Source organism: Palaemon carinicauda, chromosome 2, assembly GCF_036898095.1.
Source record: "Palaemon carinicauda isolate YSFRI2023 chromosome 2, ASM3689809v2, whole genome shotgun sequence".
Lineage (NCBI taxonomy): Eukaryota > Metazoa > Arthropoda > Malacostraca > Decapoda > Palaemonidae > Palaemon > Palaemon carinicauda.
This window is the reverse complement of record NC_090726.1, coordinates 196,697,399-196,724,898: the sequence shown is the minus strand read 5'-3', so window position 1 is coordinate 196,724,898 and position 27,500 is coordinate 196,697,399. Positions and strand designations below refer to the sequence as shown.

Genomic DNA, 27,500 nt, shown 5'->3' with positions numbered 1-27,500 from the left:
TGTAATTATCTTTTAGAGGACCAATAATCAGTGTCCTAAACAGAATATATTAAAAAAGTCATTAACAACTAAATTTGTAATTATCTTTTAGAGGACCAATAATCAGTGTCCTAAACAGAATATATTAAAAAAGTCATTAACAACTAAATTTGTAATTAACTTTTAGAAGACTTTCAATAATCACCGTGTCCTAAACGGAATTTATTAAAGAAGTCATTAACAACTAAATTTGTAATTATCTTTTAGAGGACCAATAATCAGTGTCCTAAACAGAATATATTAAAAAAGTCATTAACAACTAAATTTGTAATTATCTTTTAGAGGACCAATAATCAGTGTCCTAAACAGAATTTATTAAAAAAGTCATTAACAACTAAATTTGTAATTATCTTTTAGAAGAAATTCAATAATCACCGTGTCCTAAACAGAATATATTAAAAAAGTCATTAACAACTAAATTTGTAATTATCTTTTAGAGGACCAATAATCAGTGTCCTAAACAGAATATATTAAAAAAGTCATTAACAACTAAATTTGTAATTATCTTTTAGAGGACCAATAATCAGTGTCCTAAACAGAATTTATTAAAGAAGTCATTAACAACTAAATTTGTAATTATCTTTTAGAAGAAATTCAATAATCACCGTGTCCTAAACAGAATATATTAAAAAAGTCATTAACAACTAAATTTGTAATTATCTTTTAGAGGACCAATAATCAGTGTCCTAAACAGAATATATTAAAAAAGTCATTAACAGCTAATTTTGTAATTAACTTTTAGAAGACGTTCAATAATCACCGTGTCCTAAACGGAATTTATTAAAGAAGTCATTAACAACTAAATTTGTAATTATCTTTTAGAAGACTTTCAATAATCACCGTGTCCTAAACAGAATTTATTAAAGAAGTCATTAACAGCTAATTTTGTAATTAACTTTTAGAAGACGTTCAATAATCACATTGTCCTAAACAGAATATATTAAAAAAGTCATTAACAACTAAATTTGTAATTATCTTTTAGAGGACCAATAATCAGTGTCCTAAACAGAATATATTAAAAAAGTCATTAACAACTAAATTTGTAATTATCTTTTAGAAGACTTTCAATAATCACCGTGTCCTAAACAGAATTTATTAAAGAAGTCATTAACAACTAAATTTGTAATTATCTTTTAGAAGAAATTCAATAATCACCGTGTCCTAAACAGAATATATTAAAAAAGTCATTAACAACTAAATTTGTAATTATCTTTTAGAGGACCAATAATCAGTGTCCTAAACAGAATATATTAAAAAAGTCATTAACAACTAAATTTGTAATTATCTTTTAGAGGACCAATAATCAGTGTCCTAAACAGAATATATTAAAAAAGTCATTAACAGCTAATTTTGTAATTAACTTTTAGAAGACGTTCAATAATCACATTGTCCTAAACAGAATATATTAAAGAAGTCATTAACAACTAAATTTGTAATTATCTTTTAGAGGACCAATAATCAGTGTCCTAAACAGAATATTATAAAAAGGTCATTAACAGCTAAATTTGTAATTATCTTTTAGAAGACTTTCAATAATCACCGTGTCCTAAACAGAATATATTAATCGAGTCATTAACACATCTGAGAAGAACGCGTTTCTGATTATAAGAAAATATCTATTGAAATTAAGCTACTTTTTAAAAGAATATTTGTGAAATACCCGCTACAGAATTATTATTCAAACTTATTCAACTGTGAAATCCTTCGCTAAAAATAAAGATTTGTACCTTCTTTTCTCTGAATTTGGCCTTTTCCATTCTCTCTCTCTCTCTCTCTCTCTCTCTCTCTCTCTCTCTCTCTCTCTCTCTCTCTCTCTCTCTCTCTCTCTCTCTCTTTTAATATGCATCTTGAATGGACCATTAATTATCTCGATGAAAGGGGTTTAGTGACTTCAGACTTTAAAGAACGAATAATTTCCAATGTGAAATGTCATCATTTTCAATTGGGTTTCTTTTAGCTCGTTAAAAGTTAGAGCGGGGGATTTGGGTTATTCATATGCTGATCGTAAGAAAATTAGCGGGGACTAAACTAAAAGGAAGTAAGAACCTTGAGTTTTGAAAATTATAAAGGTATAAGAAATGTGGAGATTGCGTAAAGATCTATAGATTATGGAAAGTCTTTAGCCAGATTGGAGACGAGTTGTTCTTGATTTCTCTATCAAGAAAAGAAACCAAGATATAGCGTCCTTGAGTCTCTCTCTCTCTCTCTCTCTCTCTCTCTCTCTCTCTCTCTCTCTCTCTCTCTCTCTCATTTGAAAAGATACAATACCACTCAATGTGGTAATTTCTTTACATACAAAATAGCAAATACATGGAACAGACTTCCAGCGGATGTAGTAAACAGTAACATGGTAAACAATTTCAAGAGTAAGTCAGACAATATCATAAAAACTTTGAACGTTCAAACCAAATAGCTCTACCCAAGAGCATATGGAGTCTCCCCAAATGGACTAAAAAGTCGTAGAGACATCCAAAATCCTTGTATCTCTCTCTCTCTCTCTCTCTCTCTCTCTCTCTCTCTCTCTCTCTCTCTCTCTCTCTCTCTCTCTCTCTCTCTCAGAATTATTTGCGTGTCACTGCTGCAATTTCATCATACGTACATACACATACTCCAACTTGAACTGGTCAAAAGTTAGTGCAAAGTTAATTAACTTGAATGAAGTCGTGGGAGGTTTAAACTTTGAAAGAACACACATGCTTTAATTTGCACATTTGTGTCTTGGGGTTTATCTAATATATACTTAAAGTAAATAGATCACCTAAGTATTATAAAAAAATATTAATTTCAGTATCTATAAACACAATGGGGAGTACCTATTTGGTATCTGCAGGTTGTGGAATCCAATTCCAGAGAGTACCCCCTTTTTTACCTTTATAAGAAAAGGCACCATATAGAATTGCAGGCTAAAGATCCTAACCCCAGCTATAAATGTTGTGATGGCCAACGTGGTAACGTTCATGACTGGTGATCCCCAGACTGGTGAGTCCCTCAAACTTGTTAGTACCTTTGGTCGCTGCAACCTCACCGTCCTTGTGAGCTAAGGCTGTGGTGTTTGGGGGAGCTTATATGTCTATCTGCTCAGTCATGTGCAGTCATTGCCTTTCCCTACCTTGGTCCTAGCTTTGGTGCTGATCATATGTATATATGGTCAGTGTAATGTCACTGTCCCTTGCCTTTGCCATTATTAAATACTACCATTCCTGGAACATGCAATAAGATTAAGATGTTTCATACCAACAGCTATAGATCACAGCAAGGCCAGTAATCAATGAAGTGAATAACATTTGTAGAACGTAATAAGTAGGTGATTTAAAGAGAGCTGGGAACGCTAAAAAAAAAAAGAAGAAAGAAAACAGATAAAAGAATTGGAAATATCATGATTGATATCAAGCATAAAACGGAGATTAGCAATAGAAAACTTCCAGAAATTAGTGATGACTGTCTGGAGTGAGAGGGTGGGGTGGGAGGGGGGGAGTTGATTCTTTGCAGGCGGTGATAAGACGATAAGGCATTGCACTAATCCTGTATCTACCGTTTGTATCATGAGAAAATTATTTCCACTTCCTCTAGATCAGTGATTCTCAACTTTATCCAATGCACCTTTTCACCTTGCCAGAATCCAATTCCTAAATAATTTTCAAGATTGTCTGCCTAAAAAAAAGTATTATTATTATTATTATTATTATTATTATTATTATTATTATTATTATTATTATAACTTGCTAAGATATACCCATTGTTGGAAAAGCAGGATGCTATAAGCTCAGGAACCCCAATAGGGAAAATAGCCCTGTGAGGAAAGGAAACAAGGAAAAATTAAATATTTTAAGAATAGTAACAACATTAAAATAAATATTTCTTAAACTATATAAACTTTAACAAAACATGTGGAAGAGAAACTACATAGAAAAGTGTGCCCCCGTGTACTCTCAAGCAAGAGAACTCTAACCCAAATATTTTATTTTCAAATTTGCATTTACTTATATAATTTTAACTGGATTATTTTTATAGAATTCCATGAGGAGCTCGAAGGTAATAACGAATCTGAAATCTTTCCACCGCCACCCCGACCCTTGAAAACCTGAAATTTACCCCAGGAGGGAATTCCCCACCTGGTTGAGAACCCCTGTTCTAGATGTTATGATTTGTCCATTTGTAGAACGTTCAGCAAAGTCAGTTCATCCGGAATGCAATGTAGCCTTTTTTAATCTGTCTGAAAGAAAGACATTCTTTCTTTTCTCTTGCTTCCCTCTGACAAAGAGCTCTTCCTTCTCAGGAAAGAAGTCATTACTTCTTTGTTCAGGAAAATATGAACATTTTCCTGAAGAAGTGTCTTTCACCGCTAGGGAAAATTATGCTTCTCTCTCTCTCTCTCTCTCTCTCTCTCTCTCTCTCTCTCTCTCTCTCTCTCTCTCTCTCTCGGAAGAGACGTTATTCGTGCATCGTTAGTAAAGTGAATGTAATTTCTCTCATTTCAATTATAAAAATGATCATTATATTTCATTTAAGATTTTTTACTAAATATTTTTTTCAGTGAAGGGATCGTACTAGTTGAAAACCAGACATCCGTTAGCTTTATGAAGAATAGCTGATCATATGTAATATGATCAGTCTCTAGGGCATTGTACTGCCTAATAGGGCAATGTCACTGTCCCTTTTCTCTGTCATTTATAAGCGGCCTTTAACCTCAAACCTTTAAGTCATCTTGGTAATGTTTCTTTCCTTTTTGATATTCTGTGGACAAAAACTTTGGATTCTTTTAAACACCACTTACGAACGAACAGCAAGATACCACATTTAACATAAACAAAATGTCAAGATGGCAAAAAAAAAAAAAAATAAAATCATAACTATTGAAATCGATTTAAATAGAAAGAGACTATGAACTTTTTCGTGTGAAAATGAAGATGAACTTTACTTCTGACATGAAACGTGTAGAGTAATTTTAACAACTGTTTTTATAATTCAGTATTTTCTGAATTTATTCCTGTAATTCCTACTGCAAATAGTCTTTTATTTATCAATACGTGAAACTTAGACTTTTTAAGCTTATTATCTTGCAGCGTATATGTTTACCAATGCGTCACTCTCACGGGGACGAATATCGGAGATTTTGAATTGCCAATGCAAATATGTCGCTCCAATTCCTCCACAGTGTCCGTTTTGGAAACCCCACTGCCTTCAATTCTTGCTATAGAAATCAGCTGGAACCTGATACACAAACTAATACTATGACTTAACATCCCAATAAAGGATGTCTAAAACCAGTCAGAAAGTAAATAGATTTTTTTTTTTTTATTTTGGGTACTACAAAGCTACGCTGGGGAAGTTTCTGTCTTGAAATGAGTGCTGATTGTTGAAAATCTGTAAAATTTTATCATTTCTTTTTAGCGTTTCCATATCCGTAGCAGCTCAAATAACTCCATTTCTACTAAAAATTTGCCAATGTTTGGTAGCACTTCCCTCATACGTAATAAATAGGGAGTTGGGAAGCTTAAGTAAACTGAGCTCTGAGAAAGGCTCTATAATACATACATGTTCTCACCATACAAGTTAACTTGAGGAGAAATGGTTTTCCAATGTATTTATGTAAAAGTATGGAGGCATTATCATTTGTTACGGGGGAATCACTATTGTTCTTCACAGGAGGGGAGGGGGGGGGGGTGTGATGTCCCTGGTTGGTACTACAAAATGCTGGTTTCCCAACAAGGCTACCTTCAATAAACCCAGGATATTTGCATCTGCTATGTAAACGATCTGAATTTGTGGGTCAATGCTGTTTTAGAATCCTTACGGTCCACATTACACCGACTAGGTTAGCTTGAACTCCTTAGGGGGTTAGGACACTATTTTCAGCAATTGATTTTCTTGGGCGTCCCTTTTTAGATTTAACAACCACAGGGACTAGCATTCTACATTCCTTCTGAGGCATCATATACACTGAGATTCCAGTGCCCCACCCTGTGGGTTTAAAGGTTTAATGGCCGCTACTGAATAGTAGAGGCAAGGGACAGTGACATAGCCCTATCAAGCAGTACAATGCCTTAGAGACTGACCATATACACACGTGATCAGCTTCAAAACCCCTCACCACCCAAGCTAGGGCCAAGGAGGGCCAGACAATGGCTGCTGATGACTCATCAGCTAGACCTATAGGCTCCCCCAAACCCCCCATCCTTAGCTCACAATGATGGTGAAGTTGCAGCGACCAAAGAAACTAACAAGTTGGGGCGTACTCAAACCCCAGTCTGGCGTTCACTAGTCAGAGACGTTACTGCATCGGTAAATTAAAGCTGTCCAAGGGTGTTGGGGATGAGGTAATTCCAAATTAAAGAAAATTGACATTCAAATGATGTGGTGGTCAACTATGATAACTAAAGATAAAAGTAAGATTGAAATGCTAAGGTGGACGGCAGTATTTATTGGACCGTATCCTGAAAACTTGCTTTCACCTCTTGTTAGAAAAATTAAATAAAGAGAATGGAGAATGATGACCAAGCAATTTGGGCAAAGTAAGAGAAATTCGGTAGAATAGAAGATGTGTGTGTGTGTTTTACATGGACATAGAAATGTTCATGATGGAATGAATAGACAAGCCAAATGGAGGATTTTCAAATTGTATGGGACAGACAATATTTTTGAGTATGTAAAAATATTTTGATTAAAGCAAAAGTTGTGTATGAAAGGTAAAGTACTCATGGAAAATAAATAATCATATGATCCATGAAGTACAATTGTGTGTAAGTTTTGTTCAAGACCGTTGTCATAGTTTTGAGCTCTCTTACGTTTATTTAAGCAGTAACTGTACATACTTCCCGAGCCCATGTATAGTTTTTGAAATTACGATTTTATTAAGTAGTTGTTTCACTACTTATAATATATAAACTCTAGTGATATGTGCACCTGAAAACAGCTCGCCCTTTAGGTTATTGAGCTTCGCAAATTACGGACAAATGATAGTCAATGAACATAGGCAATAGCCTTTGACTTCCATTATTGACTCTTAAATTTATAGTCCTTTCAAGAGTGGATTGTTTATTCAAGCCAGTTGTGGTTATGTGTATCAAGACAGTTGATTATGTACTTTTTATCCTCCTGCAAAGTTTAAGAAATTAAAGGAGCGCCAAGTGGAAAACCAAGTAAAGCTTCATAGTTTCTAGTATTGTCTGCAAACTCAGTGAGATAGGGGAGCTATACCTCTACTGCTGAGTCATTAGCAGCCGTTGACTGGCTGGTTGAACCCTATTCACAAAACATCCAGGAAATTCACAGCCAATAGCCACATGTATCATCACACGAAGTGGATGGAGTCTCTGCCCATCTCCACACGTGATATGAATTATCGGTAACTATATTTTAATTGTGACCTATACTGATAGCTTTCATAACACATCCATGTACCAAGTGCCAGAACCGAAGAGCAGCGAGATAAAGTTTATATGCTAGCGAAGCAAATGGGCTTACGTCCCTGACTGGTGAACGCCAGACGCATGTACACTCAAACTCTTCAATTTCTTTGGTCGCTGCAACTTCACCATCCTTGTGAGGTAAGGATGGGGCGCGTCGGGGAGCCTATAGGTTTATCTGCTGAATCATCAGCAGCCACTGCCTGGTCCTCCATGGTCCTAGCTTGGCTGGTGAGGGGGTTTGGGTGCTGATCATATGTAATATGGTCAGTCTCTAGGGCATTGTCCTGCTTGATAGGGCAATGTCACTGTCCCTTGCCTTTGCCAATCATGAGTGGCCTTTAAACCTTTAAGCGAGGTACGGCGGAGCAAAGACCATTTAAGGGACGTTATATAAACTGTAGTTAAATATGATACTTTAATAGTGGCCTACGTGGGCGTGCGCTGCATATCCATGTACCGCTTGCCGGCACAGAGGAGCAATGAAATCATTTTTTTTTTTTTTGTTTTTTTTTGCGTGCGTAACGAGCCACAGAAGAGTAACGCATTTGTTAGAGACTCCACCCACTTTCTGTGGCGAAGTGAGCGGCTGTTGTTCCACTAGGAGGCTATTGGCTGAGAATATCCTGGGGCAATAATCCAGGAGGATTTGTAAATATGTCTTGCCCTGGTCTTAACCTGCTAGGAGAGGAAACTAATGCGATGGGTATATGTGTATATGGACGGTCTCTAGTACTTTGCGTCTGTTGTTTCTACCGCTCATGGCGATCTTTAAAACGGGCCTCAAAGGATCAGCAGAGGTTTACTTATGAGATCTTGGTGTTGGGGACATTTTTTTTTCTTGTATCCTACACATAAAATCCTCCGTGGAGAAACGTTAAATTATAAGCTCCTATTATTCATGGGTTTTAAATAAACTCGGCGATTTATCAACGTTAATAATGAAAACTTTATTATTAATAATTTGGAAAGTTTTAAATATGAAAAAAAAATTTCTTCAACTTTTTGGATAATGTTTAAATAATTTAAAACTTCCTTAGTTGCGAGGTGGCGTATATTCCTTTTCCTTTTGAGAATCCAATGTTTTATTTATGGCACAGAGTCGAATAGAAGTTATTCCTAAAAAATTTTAAGACTTTAAAATGCAAGAATTTTTGTGTGGCAATATTTTGTTTACCAGAATAGGAGTTTTTCCACGTTAACCGGTAGCTTAGACCATTTCCCTGGAATTGTTTCTGGCCGACAAAACCTTTTGTTATTTTGCACAACAGCGCAGCAGCAATTTGCTATTCTTTTCTACATTTTCGCTCTCATATTTTCGTCAGAAACCATTTTCTTTTGAAATAAAGTTCAATGTTACTTTTCTCCTAAAATGGTTATATATTTAGACAGTATGTACTCACTAATATGTGGAATAGCGCAGTGAGCTTATGTCATTAGATTGGCGTCTCTGTCATTATTATTATTATTATTATTATTATTATTATTATTATTATTATTATTATTATTACTAGGAGTCTCTTATTATTATTATTATTATTATTAGTATTATTATTATTATTATTATTATTATTAGCTAAGCTACAGCCCTAGTTGGAAAAGCAGGATGCTATAAGCCCAAGGGCTCCAACAGAGAAAATAGCCCAGTGAGGAAAGGATATAAACTACCAGAGAAGTTTTAAGAACAAGAACAGCATTTAAATAAGTTTTTAATGTATAAACTATAAAAACTCCAAAATAAAAATAGGAAGAGAAATAAGATAGGATAAGGTGCTCAAGTGTACCCTCAAGCAAGAGAATCTAACCCAAGACACTAGAAGACCATGGTACAGAGGCTATGGCACTACCCAAGCATATGCATGTCAGTTTAGGTTAGTTTTTCATATTTTAGAAATTAATCTTATTATTCCACTTTATATTTTATAAAAGGATTTCACATTGATAAGCAATTTTGATTTATTGTTTCATATTAATTTTATTTTTCTGAAAATAATAATTTTTTATAACTTGAAACATTTCATGTCAAAATCTAATGTTATGGTTTTTAAGATTATTTGTAACTAAAGGATTGAGACTAATATCGATGGGATAACATCGGCAAATTCTAAATTGTTCAATCTTTTGTTGTTAATGTCTGCGTACAGACTACATGGTACAGACCTTAATGTTTTTCAACTTTGAAATAAGATTCACAATGCGCGAAGAAAAAGTGAAAAAGTAAACTTTTAATTTGTGAAGTGAATAAATAGATGAATGAACTAATACATAAATAATTTGCAGTTCAAAAATGCTACAAGTATTTTCGCAAAGTGGAGTGGTGTTTTGAAGTCCCATTACATCTGCAGGAACTGCAGTACCATCATATGCATATAAACACATCATATGCATATAAACATCCCGAAAGTTTGTTTAAATAATTTGCATTTCAAAAATGCTTTTAAGTATTTTTGCAAAGTGGAGAGGTATTTTGAAGTCACATTACAGCTGTAGGAACTGCAGTACAATCATATGTGTATGAACAGCCCGAAAGTTTGTTTCGTAATTTTAGAGTGGAAAGGGAAAGATATTAGGTGCTTAGAAGTTTTATATCGTATACACATAAGCAGAATATACTTTCTGACACTGTAGAAGAGTAACCTGGACCATGAGGAAGATAGTGAAAATTTAGGATAGCCTTACCCATGCATTGTTCAGAGATGCCTCGATGGATGACGATTAAGAAAACGATGTCTTAAATCAGTGTAGGTGAGTGGGGGGGGGGGGGGGGTTGCAAGAACTAATTCTCCCCTCCCCCTTTTTAGTTATAACTCGAGCCCTATGTTAGGTTAGTGGGGGAACGTGAAAATTTAATGTTTACTTTTGCCAGTGTATAATGTATATAAACATTTACCAAAGTTTCCAACTAAAAAGAACTTTATAACCATGATCTAAATCTGTTAATATCATTGGAAAAAAAGGGGAAACTACCTCTTCCAGGGATTTTGTACAAGCAAAAATCCAGGTATCCTGAAGACATCCAGACTTCCACATAGGTGGAAACGTTCCAATAACAGTATTTGAAATTTGTGAAAGCTGAACTTGTAAGAAATAGAGGCGTTGAACTATTTTAGAAATACTAGAAGTTTTACAATCATTACTTAGCTCTTGTGTTAGTTTTGGTAATGTGCCCCACTTGCTAAAAATTGTAACACCAGGATCCAAAGATAATACAAAGTATTGGTCTGGATGAACCATGGCATGCCCGGGTCATTCAAAATGGTTCCTTCGAAGGTTAGCGAGAAAAGCATCAAAGAAAATGGTTAGGATCACTGTCGGCGTAAGAAAATAGATCACATGAGTATGAAAATTTGCTCGTCACTGTTAGTATATGTCAGAAACAAGATTTTCAACAATTGCGTAAAAGGAAGCCATTTAATTAACTAACGTTGCAAAAGGGGGTGGGAGTTATCTAAATAATATCTTCGAACATAGTAAGTAGTAAGACATTATTTATGGTTGAAGGAATAAGTAACCCGGCAAAATATTGTTTGAGAGGCTTTGTATAAGGAAAAAATGTTGCCTGCTGATCTTTGAAAGGAGATTCAATGAGGAGTGAACATTTCAGGCAAGGATATAAAGCCAGCCATTTCTGGTTGGATAATTTTAAGAAGTTAGCTGGCATGAATATTTTTGCAGTAAAATACCACCCCAATGAACCTTTGGCAATCCTTATGAATAATATGTGGAAGGACCATACAGTGAGACACTTCAGAAAAGGTAAAACCAAACTGCAGTGGATGTTTCAGTAAACCTTTAACCTGGGGATACTCAACCAGGTTCAAGTCTAGAAAAAAAACCCAGATAAGCGAGGAAAAAAAAAAAAAACTGAATTTCAGTATATTGAAATTTGAATTGAAAAGAGCTTTTCCAAATAATTACCTCTCTTCCTCCCCTCCTTACCACCAGCAAGGTAAAGTGACGTTGATTTTTTCTTTTTTCTTTCACTTTATCTTAATTTATTTATGCAGGTACTTTTAGTTATGTATGCATTTTATTGATAAGTTGTGCGAATTAATTTATGCATCTCTGTATATATACATATGATATATACAACGTAATTTATAATACTCTGAAACGTATTATTTCTTATCCTTGTATTTTAAAGGGAAGATTTTTTGGGGGTATGTTCTACCTACTAGAATGAATTAAGGACGTATATCGGGGTACCACTGTATATATATATATATATATATATATATATATATATATATATATATATATAGATATATATATATATATATATATATATATATATATATATATATATACTGTATATATATATATATATATATATATATATATATATATATATATATATATATATATATATATACATACATACATACATACATACATACAGTATATACATGCAATATTGATCATGTTAGACAGATAGTATCAACACCATGGGTCCCGATATCATCCCCTTGGTTAAGAGACAGATGAACTATGGCTGATTCCAGAAATATTCATCGCTAATTAGTGCAGAATACCAGGTAGCTAGTCAACTGTGTGGGTTACCCCCTCGAAGAAGAAGGGCGTGTGTAGCCAATTACATAAATGTCTGATGACCCTCTTCAATTTTCGTATAGAATTTATATCTAAAACGAGTTTGATTGTTTTTCCAGATACCAGTGGAGGTGGGACGGTGCCAGGGGCTCCCGATTCAGCCGACCAGGCTAGCCTACCGAGCGGTATACTTCCATCCAACTTCACCCCGCCCACGCCCGCCCGCACTTTCTACGACAGCCAGGATGGGCGGTCTTTCAGTCCTGCTCTGGGGCGAGACTTCGCCGAAGGCGATGCGCCTCACTATCAGGTTTGTTTTGAATTAGGCGTAGTAATTTTTCTGCATGGTACTTAAGTACTTTATTTTATGAGAATTTCTTAAGATATTAAGAAATGTGAAGTTATTTCGAATCGGATGTTTAGATTTTGTTTACCAGTGAGTACTTTATCGCATCTATAGAGAAGTTTGCTGCTGCTTTAGTCACTTTTAACTTGTGACCAAATTGGTGGCAGTTCATTGCTTTTCTGATAAAAAGTCACAACTCTCTGATGTTCTGTGTTGCCTTAGTTACTGTACTACTTTGGAGATCTGTAATCATAAAGGTTACAGTTATGGTATAGTAGACACTTCTCCTTTAATGTATACAGTGTCAATTTGCATAGTCTACCAAATTACACATGGCCTATTTTCTTTTAAAATTGTCATAAATACGAAGGTATTACCACCTGGTTTAAACTCAAACACATTGGTTTGTCTTGAGAGATGTTCTGCTTGTACCGTTCCTTTATATATTTAGCATCTTTGAAAAAATGGAATACAAGTCCATTTTCTTCTATCATCGTACCTCAATACCCTTCATAATTGAAAAAAACGACTATCGTTTTCCCAAATTGAAAAGAAATATTATCAATTTCCCTAATTGAAAAGAAAAGATTATCAATTCCCTAATTGAAAAGAAAAGACTATCAATTTCCCTAATTGAAAATGAAAAACTATCCATTTCCTTAATTGAAAAAAAAAACTTAATTTCCTTTATTGAAAAGAAAAGACTATTATTTTCCCTAATTAAAAATGAAAAACTATCAATTTCCTTAATTGTAAAGAAAAGACTATCAATTTCCCTAAGTGAAAATAACACTATCAATTTTCTTAATTGAAAAGAAAAGACTATCAATTTTCTTAATTGAAAATAAAAGACTATCAATTTTCTTAATTGAAAATAAAAGACTATCAATTTTCTTAATTGAAAATAAAAGACTATCAATTTTCTTAATTGAAAATAAAAGACTATCAATTTCCCTAAGTGAAAATAAAAGACTATCAATTTCCCTAAGTGAAAATAAAAGACTCTATTTTCTTAATTGAAAAGAAAAGACTATCAGTTTTCTTAATTGAAAATAAGAGACTATCAATTTCCCTAAGTGAAAATAAAAGACTATTTTCTTAATTGAAAAGAAAAGACTATCAATTTCCCTAGTTGAAAATAAAAGGGTATGTATACTTGGCCCAGCGACGTGTTAGGTTATACAGTTTATTCATATTTTCATAGACATCTTACGGTCGCTTACATCTTCGGGCATAAATCAAGTGATATCTGGAAGTGATTGTCCATTGAATGAAATTATTCTGTATACTTCTGGCAAAGGAAATAGAGAGATAGGTTTAGTGTGCATCTTAATGTATTTTCAATGACAAGGTGTATGCTTTATAAGTAAATATGAATTCCCTGTTATGGAAATAGATTTATTTTGCTTTCATAATTTCGTACCTTTTTTTTTTTTTTTTTTTTTTTTTAAATTACATTCATTCAGATATTTCTTACTCATCTCAATATTGCATCTGAGTATTATTGGTCAATATTAGAATTAAGATAAAAAGCTAATTTATAATGAAAATATTCCATTTTCTTTCAAACATATTTATATCAGATGTAGTTAATTTAGTTAATTACACAATTAGCATCTCAAACATGTGAATTTTTTATATAATAATGCTTTCACAATGTTTATATTTATAATCCATTTATCCAGTATTTCTTACTTCCCTTGAATCATTGAAATTTCTCTTCAGCTTATTTTACCTCTCTCTCTCTCTCTCTCTCTCTCTCTCTCTCTCTCTCTCTCTCTCTCTCTCTCTCTCTCTTCCTGCATTAGGTATCACCTCATGATATCTTTTACTTATTTTCCATTTTTATTGCTGTTCCCCTCCTCTTACCATTCTATCTTATTTCTAAGCTGTTCTCTTTCAAAATTATTTCCTCTTGATTTTCACCTTAATTAAAACTGAAGATGTTTTATCAATTAAAATTATTAGTTCATTACATTTTCTTTATGAATAATGGTTGAGAAAATGATATATATATATATATATATATATATATATATATATATATATATATATATATATATATATTTTATATATATATATTTTATATATATATATACACATATATATATATATATATATATATATATATATATATATATATGTGTGTGTGTGTGTGTATGTGTGTGTGTGTGTGTGTTCTTAAACATATAAACAATCACAATTGAAACATAGATTCTTGGACATGTCTGTTCGGTGTTTAGTTGCTCACACAAATTACTATAGAAATTTGAGACACACTAATCCCTCTTCTTTCCTTTTGTAATTATAGTCAATTCTTTTTAGTGAGGCAGATTTGCACCGACTCGCAGGGGTGCCCTTTTAGCTCGGAAACTTTTCCTGATCGCTGATTAGTTGGACAAGATAATTCTAACCAATCAGATAGCAGGAAACATTTCCGAGCTAAAAGGGCACCGCGGCGAGTCAGTGCAAATGTGCCTCATTAAAAAAAATTGAGTATAGTCACTCGTTCCCCTTATAGGCTACACATCATTTCTATAACATATAGCTATTAACATAAGGAATAGAGATAGTGACATATTTAATATGGTAAGGATTCGGGTAATTCTATATCAACATTCCAGATAAGCAGGCGGCACAGTCACTTTTTAACCCCCGAGTCGTGGTATTCAGATAGTTACCAGCCCTTATTAAAGGTGTATATATTTCAGTTATTTTCCATTTGGTGTGTTGTGTTGAAGTAGTTACTATTCAGAACGATGTTGAAGTAGATGAAGTTCATTAATAATTAACAAGTGTCCTTTTATGTTGTAGTGTTAAAAACAAGATATATGACAATGTCTTGGTATTGCTCAAGTGGTAATTTAGATCTGAATTTATTTGTTTTTCTTCGTCGTAATAAAATAGTTGCCCGTTAATAATAAGCTAAGATCTTAAGATTTTTAATGGTCTTTTAGTATCTCTGGAATTCTATTCTCTACTACATTTTCCCCAACTTATTTCAGTATTTCCCATTGGTTATGTTGTGTTGAAGTAGTTACAAATCAGAACGATGTTGAAGTAGGTGAAGTTGAGGTCTGAAATTGAGTAATAATCAATAAGTGTCATTTTATGTTGTAGTGTTAAAAACAAGATACATGACAATGTCTTGATATTGTTCAAAATGGTATTCTAAATTTTGTTTTCTTTGTTGTAATAAAATAGTTACCCGTTAACAATTAGCCAAGATCATAAAACCTTTTCACTGTCTTTTAATAGCTCTGGGATTCTATCCTGTACTACATTTTCCCCAACTTAAATCTATCCTGCACTACGTTTCCTCCAGCATAATTCTTTGTCTTGATTCATACTTACATCAAAACTTACAAGCAAACTCGGCTGGGACGAGCTAAGAGATTTTTAAGTCGGTAACCCCCCTAAATTGTGGAAAGTAACTCGAGAATATCACATTACTAATCATTTGATAGCTTAGGTGTGTTTTAGTGATTTTAGGGCTCATTGAGGTCATTAGGTTGTGTAATACAGTGTCTAATGTTTATATTTCTTGCATGAGTTAAAGGTTGAACAGATAATTATATGCAATTGTCTAACTCGGGTTATTTTTATTTATGTTTGCTAGTGTGAACCTAATGCTGTTGTGGGTCAGTCATGTATTATTATTTTTTATATTATTGTACATCCTGATTAATAGCTGTAGGTTTTTTTTATGATGTTGATATAATCAACAATTTTTGCCAATTATTCATAGCACATTATAACTCAAATTATCAAATAATGAAAAAAAGGCACACGAGAAATTCAATGTACTACTATCATGAACCACAGGTATATAAATACTCGATGCTCTTATTTATAAATAATTTGCATATTTTTTCGACATACATTGAAATACATCATACCCGTTTATATGAATGTATACGGCAAATCTGTGTTCGAAACTATTATACTATATCACCCTTGCTTTTGCTACAATATGAAAATTTCAAGGGCTCAAAAAAAAATCTATAAATTTCAAGGGCTCAAAAAATCTATCAAAACATAAGTTTTCAAAACTGTATATTCTCAATTTATCGTTCAACTATCATGTAACTATTTCTATCTTTCTTTTGATTTAATAATTGTATCTTATGTTACTTTATACTTTATACTTTTCCCTCCTCCGATACCATTCTTTTAGGGGGCAAGCTCTACTACAGTATGTAAAGAAGTATGGACAGTTGAGGTTAGTATGATGGCACCCTGACACTGGCACTGGCATTGGGCCTTGCACTCCAGTACAGTACACTGACCCTGTTGATTTGCCCTTGTGTTAAATCTTTAGACCTTAGAAGAATTTATTCCCTTTTTGTTTACATGACCTTTTAGGTATTCAATGTGCACTGGCATTTGCGTTCCTCTCAAGGTTTTCAATATGATGAGATTTATTGGTTGATACAATATATTTGTGTTATGATAATTTTTTTCTTACTTCTTAACTTTGTACAGTATTAATGGGGATTTATTTGAAATTTATTGGTTATTACAATATATTTGTGTTATGGTTCTTTTATTACTTCATAACTTTGTACAGTATTAATGGGGATTTATTTGAAATTTATTGGTTATTACAATATATTTGTGTTATGATTCTTTTATTACTTCATAACTTTCTACATTATTCATGGGGGTTTATTTCAAATTTATTGAGTATTACAATATATTTGTATTAATTTGGTTTTGATTTCTTCTTAAGTATGTACAATATATAGGAGGTATTTATTTGTATTATAATAAAGAGGGCATTTATTTTTGTTGTTTACTGGTTTGTTGCTAAATTAATCATATATTTCAATGTACAGTAAACTGTGTTAAATGAAGTCATACAGTGTATTGATAATATAGGATTAAAAGGTAATTTATTTTCATAGACTTCTGTATAATACTGTAACTGTATTTTCCAAATATTTTCTTATTTTAAACCTTGTGGAACATCTCTAGCACGTATATCAACAAATACACTTTTTATTAATCGATAGATATTAATTTTTTTTCGAGGCATTAGGTATGTTTTAGTTAATTAGAGGAATATAGGAGGTCCGACCCTGTTGAATTTTTGTCTAGCAAATACTGTAGAGGTAATATTGATTAAGACTTTCTACATTTGATTAAAACAGTCTCTTTCCAAAAGCGTTTTTAGAATTTCACATTGTGTGTACCCTGTATTTCATAAAATGTAATATGCAGTTAATGAATTGATGTAGATTTTGAGAATGGTTATGCAGATTTTAATTTTTGCTAACTGCATATTTAGATAATTAGAAACGAAGATAGTGTTGATAAACTATTAAACCTTGTAGGAAATGAAGTTAGAAAGACATTACCTCTTTCTTTTTAGATTATTTTTGCACTTAAAGAACAATTTCATCTCTGCTTGCAGTGAAATGCAAACTGACAGTGTTAAAATGTTAATCTGCACGATTTCTTTATCAATAGGAAAGCTGAATTTTTCAATTTTTAATTCTTTAGTGGTCTGACCAATAATTTCATGTCTTTTAATGTCTTGAAAATTGGGGAAAATATTATATTAATTATTTTTGTGCCACATAGATGTTTATAAACATTTTGGTGGTAGTATTGAAATTTTAACCTTCAATAATTTATATCTCTCATTGGATACATGTCTTCAGTACTTACTAGTCCAGTATTTGGTAAAATTAGCATAAAATGTTAAATTTTCATCTTTATTTAGATATCTCACTGAGTACATGTCTTCATTACGTACTATTTTAGTATCTCAGTATTTATAAGAATGCTTTTGGATGAGTCTACGTTTCAACAAATGATAAGGAATCTAATCAATTTAAGGTATCACTATTTAACCTACGTCTAGAGTTTAGAAATCGCCAGAAATTTCTTTTGCAACACCGTAGTTTGAAATAATGTTTGTTATTAACCTAACTTGTGGTTAGAGAGTTTGGCATGAAGTAACATACCTTGTTTTAAGGTGGGTTTACACGGTCGAACGGTTCGTCGAACTCGATTGATGACCCTGTTTATCAAACGGTTCGAGGAGGTGGAGTCAGTCACCAATGCATAAGGTTTGTGGACGATGAAGCCCCGCCCACAAAAGTCAAGCTAGAGCAGACTTTCTTCGAATCGTTCGACAACCAAGTACCCCGTTCACACGTTCGAACATTACTTCAAACACTTGTCTGTCGAACTGTGTTCGACGAACCGTTCGATCATGTAAACCCAGCTTTAGACACACCTTGAGTACCATCCCAATTGAAGAGCTCGTTTGTGCCCTATAGGTAAATTGTCATTGGCATGTAGCTCTTTAAGTGAAACTTTCTCTTAGTGGAGTCTTCTCTGGATTATAGTCTTCTCTCTAGTGGAATCTTCTTTTTAAGGGAAATCCTCTTTTGATTTGATTCTTCTCTCGAGTTGATTCTTCTTTTGAATGGAATTTTCTCTCAAGTGGTGTCTTCTCTCAAGTTGAGTCTTCTCTTTAAGTGGAATCTCCTCTTGAGTGGAGTCTTCTGTCTCGAGTGGAGTCTTCACTCTCGAGTGGAGTCTTCTCTCATCAGTAGAATCTCCTCTTGAGTGGAGTCTTCTCTCAAGTTGAGTCTTCTCTTTAGGTGGAATCTCCTCTTGAGTGGAGTCTTCTCTCATTAGTAGAATCTCCTCTTGAGTGGAGTCTTCTCTCAAGTTGAGTCTTCTCTTTAAGTAGAATCTCCTCTTGAGTGGAGTCTTCTCTCTCAAGTGGAGTCTTCTCTCATCAGTAGAATCTCCTCTTGAGTGGAGTCTTCTCTCAAGTTGAGTCTTCTCTTTAAGTAGAATCTCCTCTTGAGTGGAGTCTTCTCTCTCAAGTGGAGTCTTCTCTCATCAGTAGAATCTCTTCTTGAGTGGAGTCTTCTGCCAATAGTGGAATCTTCTCTTGTAGTCTTTTCTTCGAGTGGAATCTGTCATTAAAAGGAATATTCTCTTTAAGGGGATCCTTCTCCTGATTTGAATATTCTCTTGAGTGGAATCTTATCCCCTGTCCAATGTTTTAAAGTGTTCCCCATATCAGATAGTGTGGAATTTTACTTTTATAAGGTTTTATGTAGAGAAAGATGTATGTTGGGACTCTTAACTGAATTTTTGTGAACAAGTACTTTTAAAACTTGAAAATTTTCACATTCATGTTTTTATTCATTTTAATTTTGTCTTATACAGAAGAACTTGCTTTCATGATTGCTACAGAAAATTTTTTTAGCTTTCACTTGGATTAGTTCATCACTTTTGGAAGTTTCAGAACAAACTCATCACTTTTGGAAGTTTTAGAACAAACTAACTGTTGGAAGTTACAGAACAAATTCATCACTTTTGGAAGGTTTAGAAAAAAATCAGCACTTTTAGAAGTTTTACAACAAATTCATCAATTTTGGAAGTTTCAGAACAAAATCATTACTTTTTGCTGTTGTAGAACAAATTCATGACTTTTGGAAGTTTCAGAACAAATTCATGACTTTTGGAAGTTTCAGAACACGTGCTTCACTTGCTTACCTTATTTACTTCCTAAGCTAAGGCATTCACTGTATATTTGTAAGTCCAAATATCCATTATTTCACCTCGAGCAGGAATATGATTTTATGCATTTGTTTCCCAAGGTTGATTCATTTTTCATGTCAATTTAACAAAAGTACACCTGTTGCATTTTTTTTTTTTTTGTGCCTATGGACTGACAAAATCATTATTGCATGTTATGACATTAATCTACACAAGTATCAAATTACCTGTGTTTACTTTTACGTAATTAATGTATCTATATTAAAATGTCACATGAACACAAGTATCAAAATGCCTGTGTTCACTTTTACCTAATCAATTTATATTAAAATGACACATGAATGCAAGTAACAAGATAAGATACTTGCGTATACTTTTACCTAATTAATTTATTGATATTAAAATGACACGAACACAAGTATCAAAATACTTATATACTTTTACCCAATTAATTTATTTATGTTAAAATGTCACGTGAACGCAAGTATCAAAATACTTGCGTTTAAGTTTACCTAATTAAATTATCTATATTAAAATGTTACATGAACACAAGTATTAAAATAATACTTTCGTTTACTTTTACCTAATTAATTTATTTATATTAAAATGTCACATGAACACAAGTATAAAAATACTTGGATTTACTTTTACCTAATTAATCTATATTAAAATGTCATGAGCACAAATATCAAAATACTTGGATTTGATTTTACCCAATTCATTTATTTATATTAAATTATCACTTGAGAACAGAAAGTGATCGCTTTTTAGCATTTTTTTTTTAAATTTTTCTTCCATTTTTTTATCGTTCTTTTTCTCATGGGCAACAGGACCCCAGCGTGGCCCGCCAAAGGGCCTTGCGACAGCACACCTTCTTCCAGCTGCACGTCCACCTGAAACGCGGCGAGGACCTGGTGGCTCGGGATGCGTGTGGTAAGCACCTCCTCTCCTCCTCCTCCTACTCCCACTACCAATCAGGAGACACTTCCTCCTTCGGGAGAGCAGGTAGTGACCAATCCTACTCAGGAGTTAGTCTTTGTTTATAAATTAGCTCAGTTGCGATCGTAATGTGGCCTCATCCACCACCACTACCACTACCACTACTACCACCTCCTCCTCCTTCTCTTCTCCTCCTCCACCTCCTCTTTTGATGCTACAATCAACGAGCACTATTTTCTGTATCTAAACTATCTGCCTACTCACCACAGATCATAGACAGTAAAAGCAAGACCGAAAAGTCATTAGAATTTCTGTAATAATTATTCCTCTGTAGTATGGCGCGTTTGCAACAGATGGCGCTGATCTGATCGGGCTTTTGTTTACATTTGGAATGGAGAAACCAAAAAAGCGTACGTTTGTCACTACTGTACTGCTAAATAATAAAATACATACTTATATGGTTAAAGAAAGTGCATTTTTTTTGTTTAAAAACAATACCTAGGGTACTGTTAAGAGCTTAAATTATCTAAAAAAAAGAAAATAAAAATAGCTGGGATACGTCAGTAGAACTTTTCAAGTGAATTTTAGTTGGACGCATTGTCAATAGATGGCGCTGGTAAGAGATATTGCGCACTTTTTGTGAGAAGCTTTCCGGTCTTCCCTTTACTATCTTTGACCACGGATGCTACAACACTTGGTTAACACTAGAGTACCTCCAAACTCACCCCTCTCTGCCACCGAGTTATGATGGCTGATGCTCTTCGCCAAAGGATCCGTCATCAAAGACATCTCTGAGAAACACCTTTGACGTTGCCTGTTCCTGGCTGCTGCTTCGGCCTCCTTGTCCATCCTTAACTTTTTATTCCACTCCTTCGCATCGTAGATATTTCATCCTGAGAAGCAGCAATTGATAGTTCAGTATGTATTCTACAGTATGTTCTTTTAACCCTTTCGTCGACTGTTGGAGCCACTCAGGTGAGTGGGTTTATTTTGCAAAAATTTAGCGTTGTTTCATTCAGGTTAATAAGAAAAATCGTTATAAAATGATCCTAAAAAAATATTGAAGTGTTACATATATTCCTATCAGCTGAATGTTGAAGATTGTTTGGTTTCCATTATGGTCTCTATTTTGATATAAAATGTGTCAATTTATTTCGTTACCTTTAGAGGCTAATTTGATAAAACTTGAATATCACTGATCATAAGAGGTAGTACATTTTTGTTTTTTAAATATTGTTAGTTTAAAATTTAAATATATCTTTTTCATTAGAAAACAGTATTGTGTTTGATTTGTAATGTAATTAGTTTCTTATGTTAATGGTGTAAAGAAAATTTAGTTTATGTAATCCAGTCACTTTGGGGAAAATAATATTTACTAAACTACATTATTTTCTATATATTTTCATATTCAACATTGCAAGAATTCATTGATTTCTAACTCGGGTTTTTCGACATAAAATATATCTTTAGATCGAACCTAGTAAAGACATCTTGAATCAAACCAAAGGGTTAAAAGGACCTTGTGTATAAGTAGAAGACTTATTAATAATAATAATTCTTAACAGCTGTTTTACATTTGGCTCACAGTCTGACATATGCACGCAGTAGATATCTTAGTCGCATCTTGGAATCTTTTTAGTCGCTCAGCAACTGTACTGTAGTGTATAAATAAAATCATATATATATATATATATATATATATATATATATATATATATATATATATATATATATATATATATATATATATATATATATATGTATGTATATATGTATATACATACATATATATATATATATATATGTATATATATATATATATAAATATATATATGTATGTATATTTATATTAATATATATATATATATATATATATATATATATATATATATATATATATCAGTATTTTTTATTAGTTACTACAATAAGATATATGCCATAAGAATCTTTATTTTTAATTATACTTTATTTTTATATATCTACATGACGAAAAAAATTGGCTTCAAAAGATCATAAATAGACTATTTAGATATTTTCTTTGGTGATCTACCGTGAAAAGAAAATAGTGAATTGTCGGGACCATAGTTTATACAGTGAGGAAAAAAATAGTAATTTTTGAATAAATGAGAACTAAGAGTTTCGCAAACAGCGAATAGTGTGTGATAATTTTTATGAGAGTTAAATATACTTAAATTCATTATCTTGAATATTGCTAGCATCGTGTAGCTGCCTAACTGTGTTATTGAGTTACCTAATTATACTTTTGGACCAAGTCGAAATTGATGGATTTAGGGTTGTAGCCAGATAGAAACTTCTCGGCCTGGTGATCTGTTGGACGGAGGTTCGAGACCCGCTCAAGCTCGATAGTTTCTTGTAGGTTTGCACCATCTTTTTGAGCAAGGAATGATCGTGTTAGGGACCCTATAGGTCTACCTGCTTAATCGTTAGCAGCCATTGTCTGGCCTTCCCTGGTCCTAGCTTGATGGAACAAAGTCTTTGACGCTGATTATATGTATGTAGAGAGTTACGGGGTCCTTTGACTAGCCAGACAGTACTACATTGAATCCTTCTCTCTGGTTACGGTTCACTTTCCTTGGCCTATTCTTTACAGATTTTCCTCTATCCTTATACACCTGACAACACTGAGATTACCTAACAATTCTTCTTCTCCCAAGGGGTTAACTACTGCACTGCAATTGTTCAGTGGCCGAGGAATTGTTCAGTGGGTACCCTCTTCTTGGTAAGGGTAGAAGAGTCTTTATAGCTATAGTAAGCAGCTCTTCTAGGAGAAGCACACTCCAAAATCAAACCGTTCCTCTCTAGTCTTGGGTAGTACCGTAGCCTCTGTACGATGGTCTTCTACTGTCTTTGGTTAGAGTTCTTTTGCTTAAGGGTACACTGGGGCATACTGTTCTATCTAATTTCTCTTCTTATTTTGTTAGAGTTTATTTTAATGTTGTTACTGTTCTTAAGATATTTCATTTTTCCTCGTTTCCTTACCTCACTGGGCTATTTACCTATTTGGGGCCATTTTGCTTACAGCCTCCTGCTTTTCCAACTAGGGTTGTAGCTCAGCAAGTAATAATAGTAATTATGTATGGTCAACCAAATCCAACTTATTATTATTATTAATACTTGCTAAGCTACAACCCTAGTTGGAAAAGCTGGATGCTATAAGCCCAGGGGCTCCAACAGGGTAAATAGCCTAGTGAGGAACGGAAATAAGGAAAAATAAAATATATTAAGAACAGATTAAAATAAATATTTCCTATATAAACTATAAAAACTTTAACGAAACAAGAGGAAAAGAAATAAGATAGAATAGTGTGCCCGAGTGTGCCCTCAAGAAATAAAACTTTAACCCAAGATTGTGGAAGACCATGGTACAGAGGCTATGACACTACCGAAAACTTATTATTATTATTATTATTACTATCCAAGCTACAACCCTAGTTGGAAAAGCAAGATGCTATAAGCCTAGGGGCTCCAACAGGGAAAAATAGCCCAGTGAGGAAAGGAAATAAGGAAATAAATAAATGAAGAGAACAAATTAACAATAAATCATTCTAAAAACAGTAACAACGTCAAAACAGACATGTCATATATAAACTATTAACAACATCAAAAACAAATATGTCATAAATAAACTATAAAAGACTCATGTCCGCCTGGTCAACAAAAAAGCATTTGCTCCAACTTTGAACTTTTGAAGTTCTACTGATTCAACCACCCGATTAGGAAGATCATTCCACAACTTGGTAACAGCTGGAATAAAACTTCTAGAGTACTGCGTAGTATTGAGCCTCGTGATGGAGAAGGCCTGGCTATTAGAATTAACTGCCTGCCTAGTATTACGAACAGGATAGAATTGTCCAGGGAGATCTGAATGTAAAGGATGGTCAGAGTTATGAAAAATCTTATGCAACATACATAATGAACTAATTGAACGACGGTGCCAGAGATTAATATCTAGATCAGGAATAAGAAATTTAATAGACCGTAAGTTTCTGTCCAACAAATTAAGATGAGAATCAGCAGCTGAAGACCAGACAGGAGAACAATACTCAAAACAAGGTAGAATGAAAGAATTAAAACACTTCTTCAGAATAGATTGATCACCGAAAATCTTGAAAGACTTTCTCAATAAGCCTATTTTTTGTGCAATTGAAGAAGACACAGACCTTATATGTTTCTCAAAAGTAAATTTACTGTCGAGAATCACACCTAAAATTTTGAAAGAGTCATACATATTTAAAGAAACATTATCAATACTGAGATCCGGATGTTGAGGAGCCACCGTCCTTGACCTACTTACAATCATACTTTGAGTTTTGTTAGGATTCAACTTCATACCCCATAATTTGCACCATGCACTAATTCTAGCTAAATCTCTATTAAGGGATTCACCAACCCTAGATCTACATTCAGGGGATGGAATTGATGCAAAGAGAGTAGCATCATCTGCATATGCAACAAGCTTGTTTTCTAGGCCAAACCACATGTCATGTGTATAAAGTATGAAAAGTAATGGGCCAAGAACACTACCCTGTGGAACACCGGATATCACATTCCTATAATCACTATGGTGCCCATCAACAACAACTCTTTGAGATCTATTACTTAAAAAAATCAATAATAATGCTAAGAAACGACCCACCAACTCCCAACTGTTTCAGTTTGAAAACAAGGGCCTCATGATTAACACGGTCAAAGGCAGCACTAAAATCAAGGCCAATCATACGAACTTCCCGACCACAATCAAGGGATTTCTGTACAGCATTGGAGATTGTAAGAAGGGCATCACATGCTCCAAGGCCTTTACGAAAACCAAATTGCAAACTAGGGAGTAGATGATTACCTTCAGCAAACCTATTTAGACGTTTTGCCAGAAGACGTTCAAAAACTTTAGATAATATGGGAGTTATGGAAATTGGGCGGTAATCAGTGGGACTTGAGCTACCACAAACACATTTACATAGAGGAGTAACATTACCAATTCTCCAACTAGTGCTAAAAGCTCCTCTTCTTGCTAACTTGCGCAAAATAACAGATAACTTTGGAGCTAAGAAATCTGCTGTCTTTATAAAAAAACAAAGGAAAAATACCATTTGGGTCTACACCTCCATAAGCATCAAGGTCCATCAACAGAGCTTTAATCTCACGAGATCGAAAAGCTAAACTAGTTAGTTTAGCCTCAGGAAAACAGGAATGAGGAAGTTCAAGTTTTTCATTACTCTGTTTACTGTCAAAAACATCAGCCAAAAGGGTTGCCTTTTCCTTTGGACAGTGAGTGACTGAGCCATCTGGTTTAAGTAAAGGAGGAACTGTTGCATCTACACCAAAGAGTGCAGATTTAAGGGTAGACCACCATTTATGTTCCTGAGTTGTACCGGAAAGTGTTAGAGAACAATGGTTTGATTTTGGAGTGTCCTTCTCCTAGGAGAGCTGCTTAGTGCTTACCCTAGCTAAAGAGTCTCTTCTACCCTTGTCAGGAGGAAAACGACCATAGCTAAAGAGTCTCTTCTACCCTTGCCAAGAGGAAAGTGGCCATTGAACAATTACAGTGTAGTAGTTAACCCCTTTGGTTCATTGAGAAACATTTGCTTTGGAATTCCACTTTGGTGGTCAGTATTTCATTTCTTGTAATCACAGAACTTCTTTGAAACTTAAAAGTCTGCTGCATTTTCTCTAGCAGAAGATTTAGTAACGTGTTTTGGAATAATCTGTGGAGATCATTTATGTTCTCATACATTTATTTACCAAACATATTTGTGACAGGTTCCATGCCATGTCATGAACATTTCAAAGAATCAAACGAATGAATTCAGTTTATAGAAAGTTATCCAGACCTACATATGTTACTTCAATTATTCAGTGAAAGAACGGTCATGTGAGAGAGGTCTCAACAAAATTACATAGTTCGTTCTCTTCGGTTCCTGTTTGCTATGATTTATTCAAGAGTTCATGCGGTCCCAGTCTCATAGTTCTCTCATCATGATTACTACTACCACTTGCTAAGCAACAACCCTAGTTGGAAAAGCAAGATGCTATAAGCCCAAGGGCTCCAACAGGAAAATAGCCCAGTGAAGAGGGGAGGAAACTAGGAAACAGATAGAATTGTGTACGCTCAAGCAAGAGAACTCTAGCCAAAGACGGTTGATGTTTTAATTTTTGTAAAAAGGTGAAGTAATTAAAGGGAACTTCAAAGGATCTCACATAGGCATCTTAGTATAAAAGTTTACAAATAGGAGGGGACTGTATTTTCTGTATGGTTATTTGTGATAGTTCTGTAGAACATAGAACAATTTGTAGAACAATTTGTAAAAACTGGGTCTGATAACTACATTGTTCTTTTGCCTTTTTTAAACTAGTACTGTTTTTTCCCTGTCAATAATAAAAACAAATATTAAAAGTATTATTAATATGAATATAATTTGGAATTATCTCATATTTTTTACGTAATAGATATAATTTTGTATCGGGATCTTAATTGTTTATCTATGACAGATGTAATTTAATGTTTTTACTGATCTTAAGATATTTTATATTGTTATTCATTACTCCTCATAGCCTATATAGTTTATTTACTTATTTCCTTTCCTCACTGGGATATTTCCCCTGTTGGAGCCCTTGGGCTTATAGCATCCAGCTCTTCCAACTAGGGTTGTAGCTTAGCAAGTAATATAATAATA

The 27,500-nt window shown here is 33.7% G+C and overlaps 1 protein-coding gene across 1 annotated transcript in view; it reads left to right on the top strand.

Annotated features, from left to right (window-relative positions):
• The window catches only part of Mctp (multiple C2 domain and transmembrane region protein), a 487,710-nt gene that overhangs the window by 318,152 nt on the left and 142,058 nt on the right, over positions 1–27,500 (top strand). The window contains 3 exon segments of the mRNA XM_068352315.1: positions 12,113–12,303; positions 16,517–16,561; positions 20,700–20,897. Coding sequence (XP_068208416.1) covers positions 12,113–12,303; positions 16,517–16,561; positions 20,700–20,897 — 434 coding nt within the window.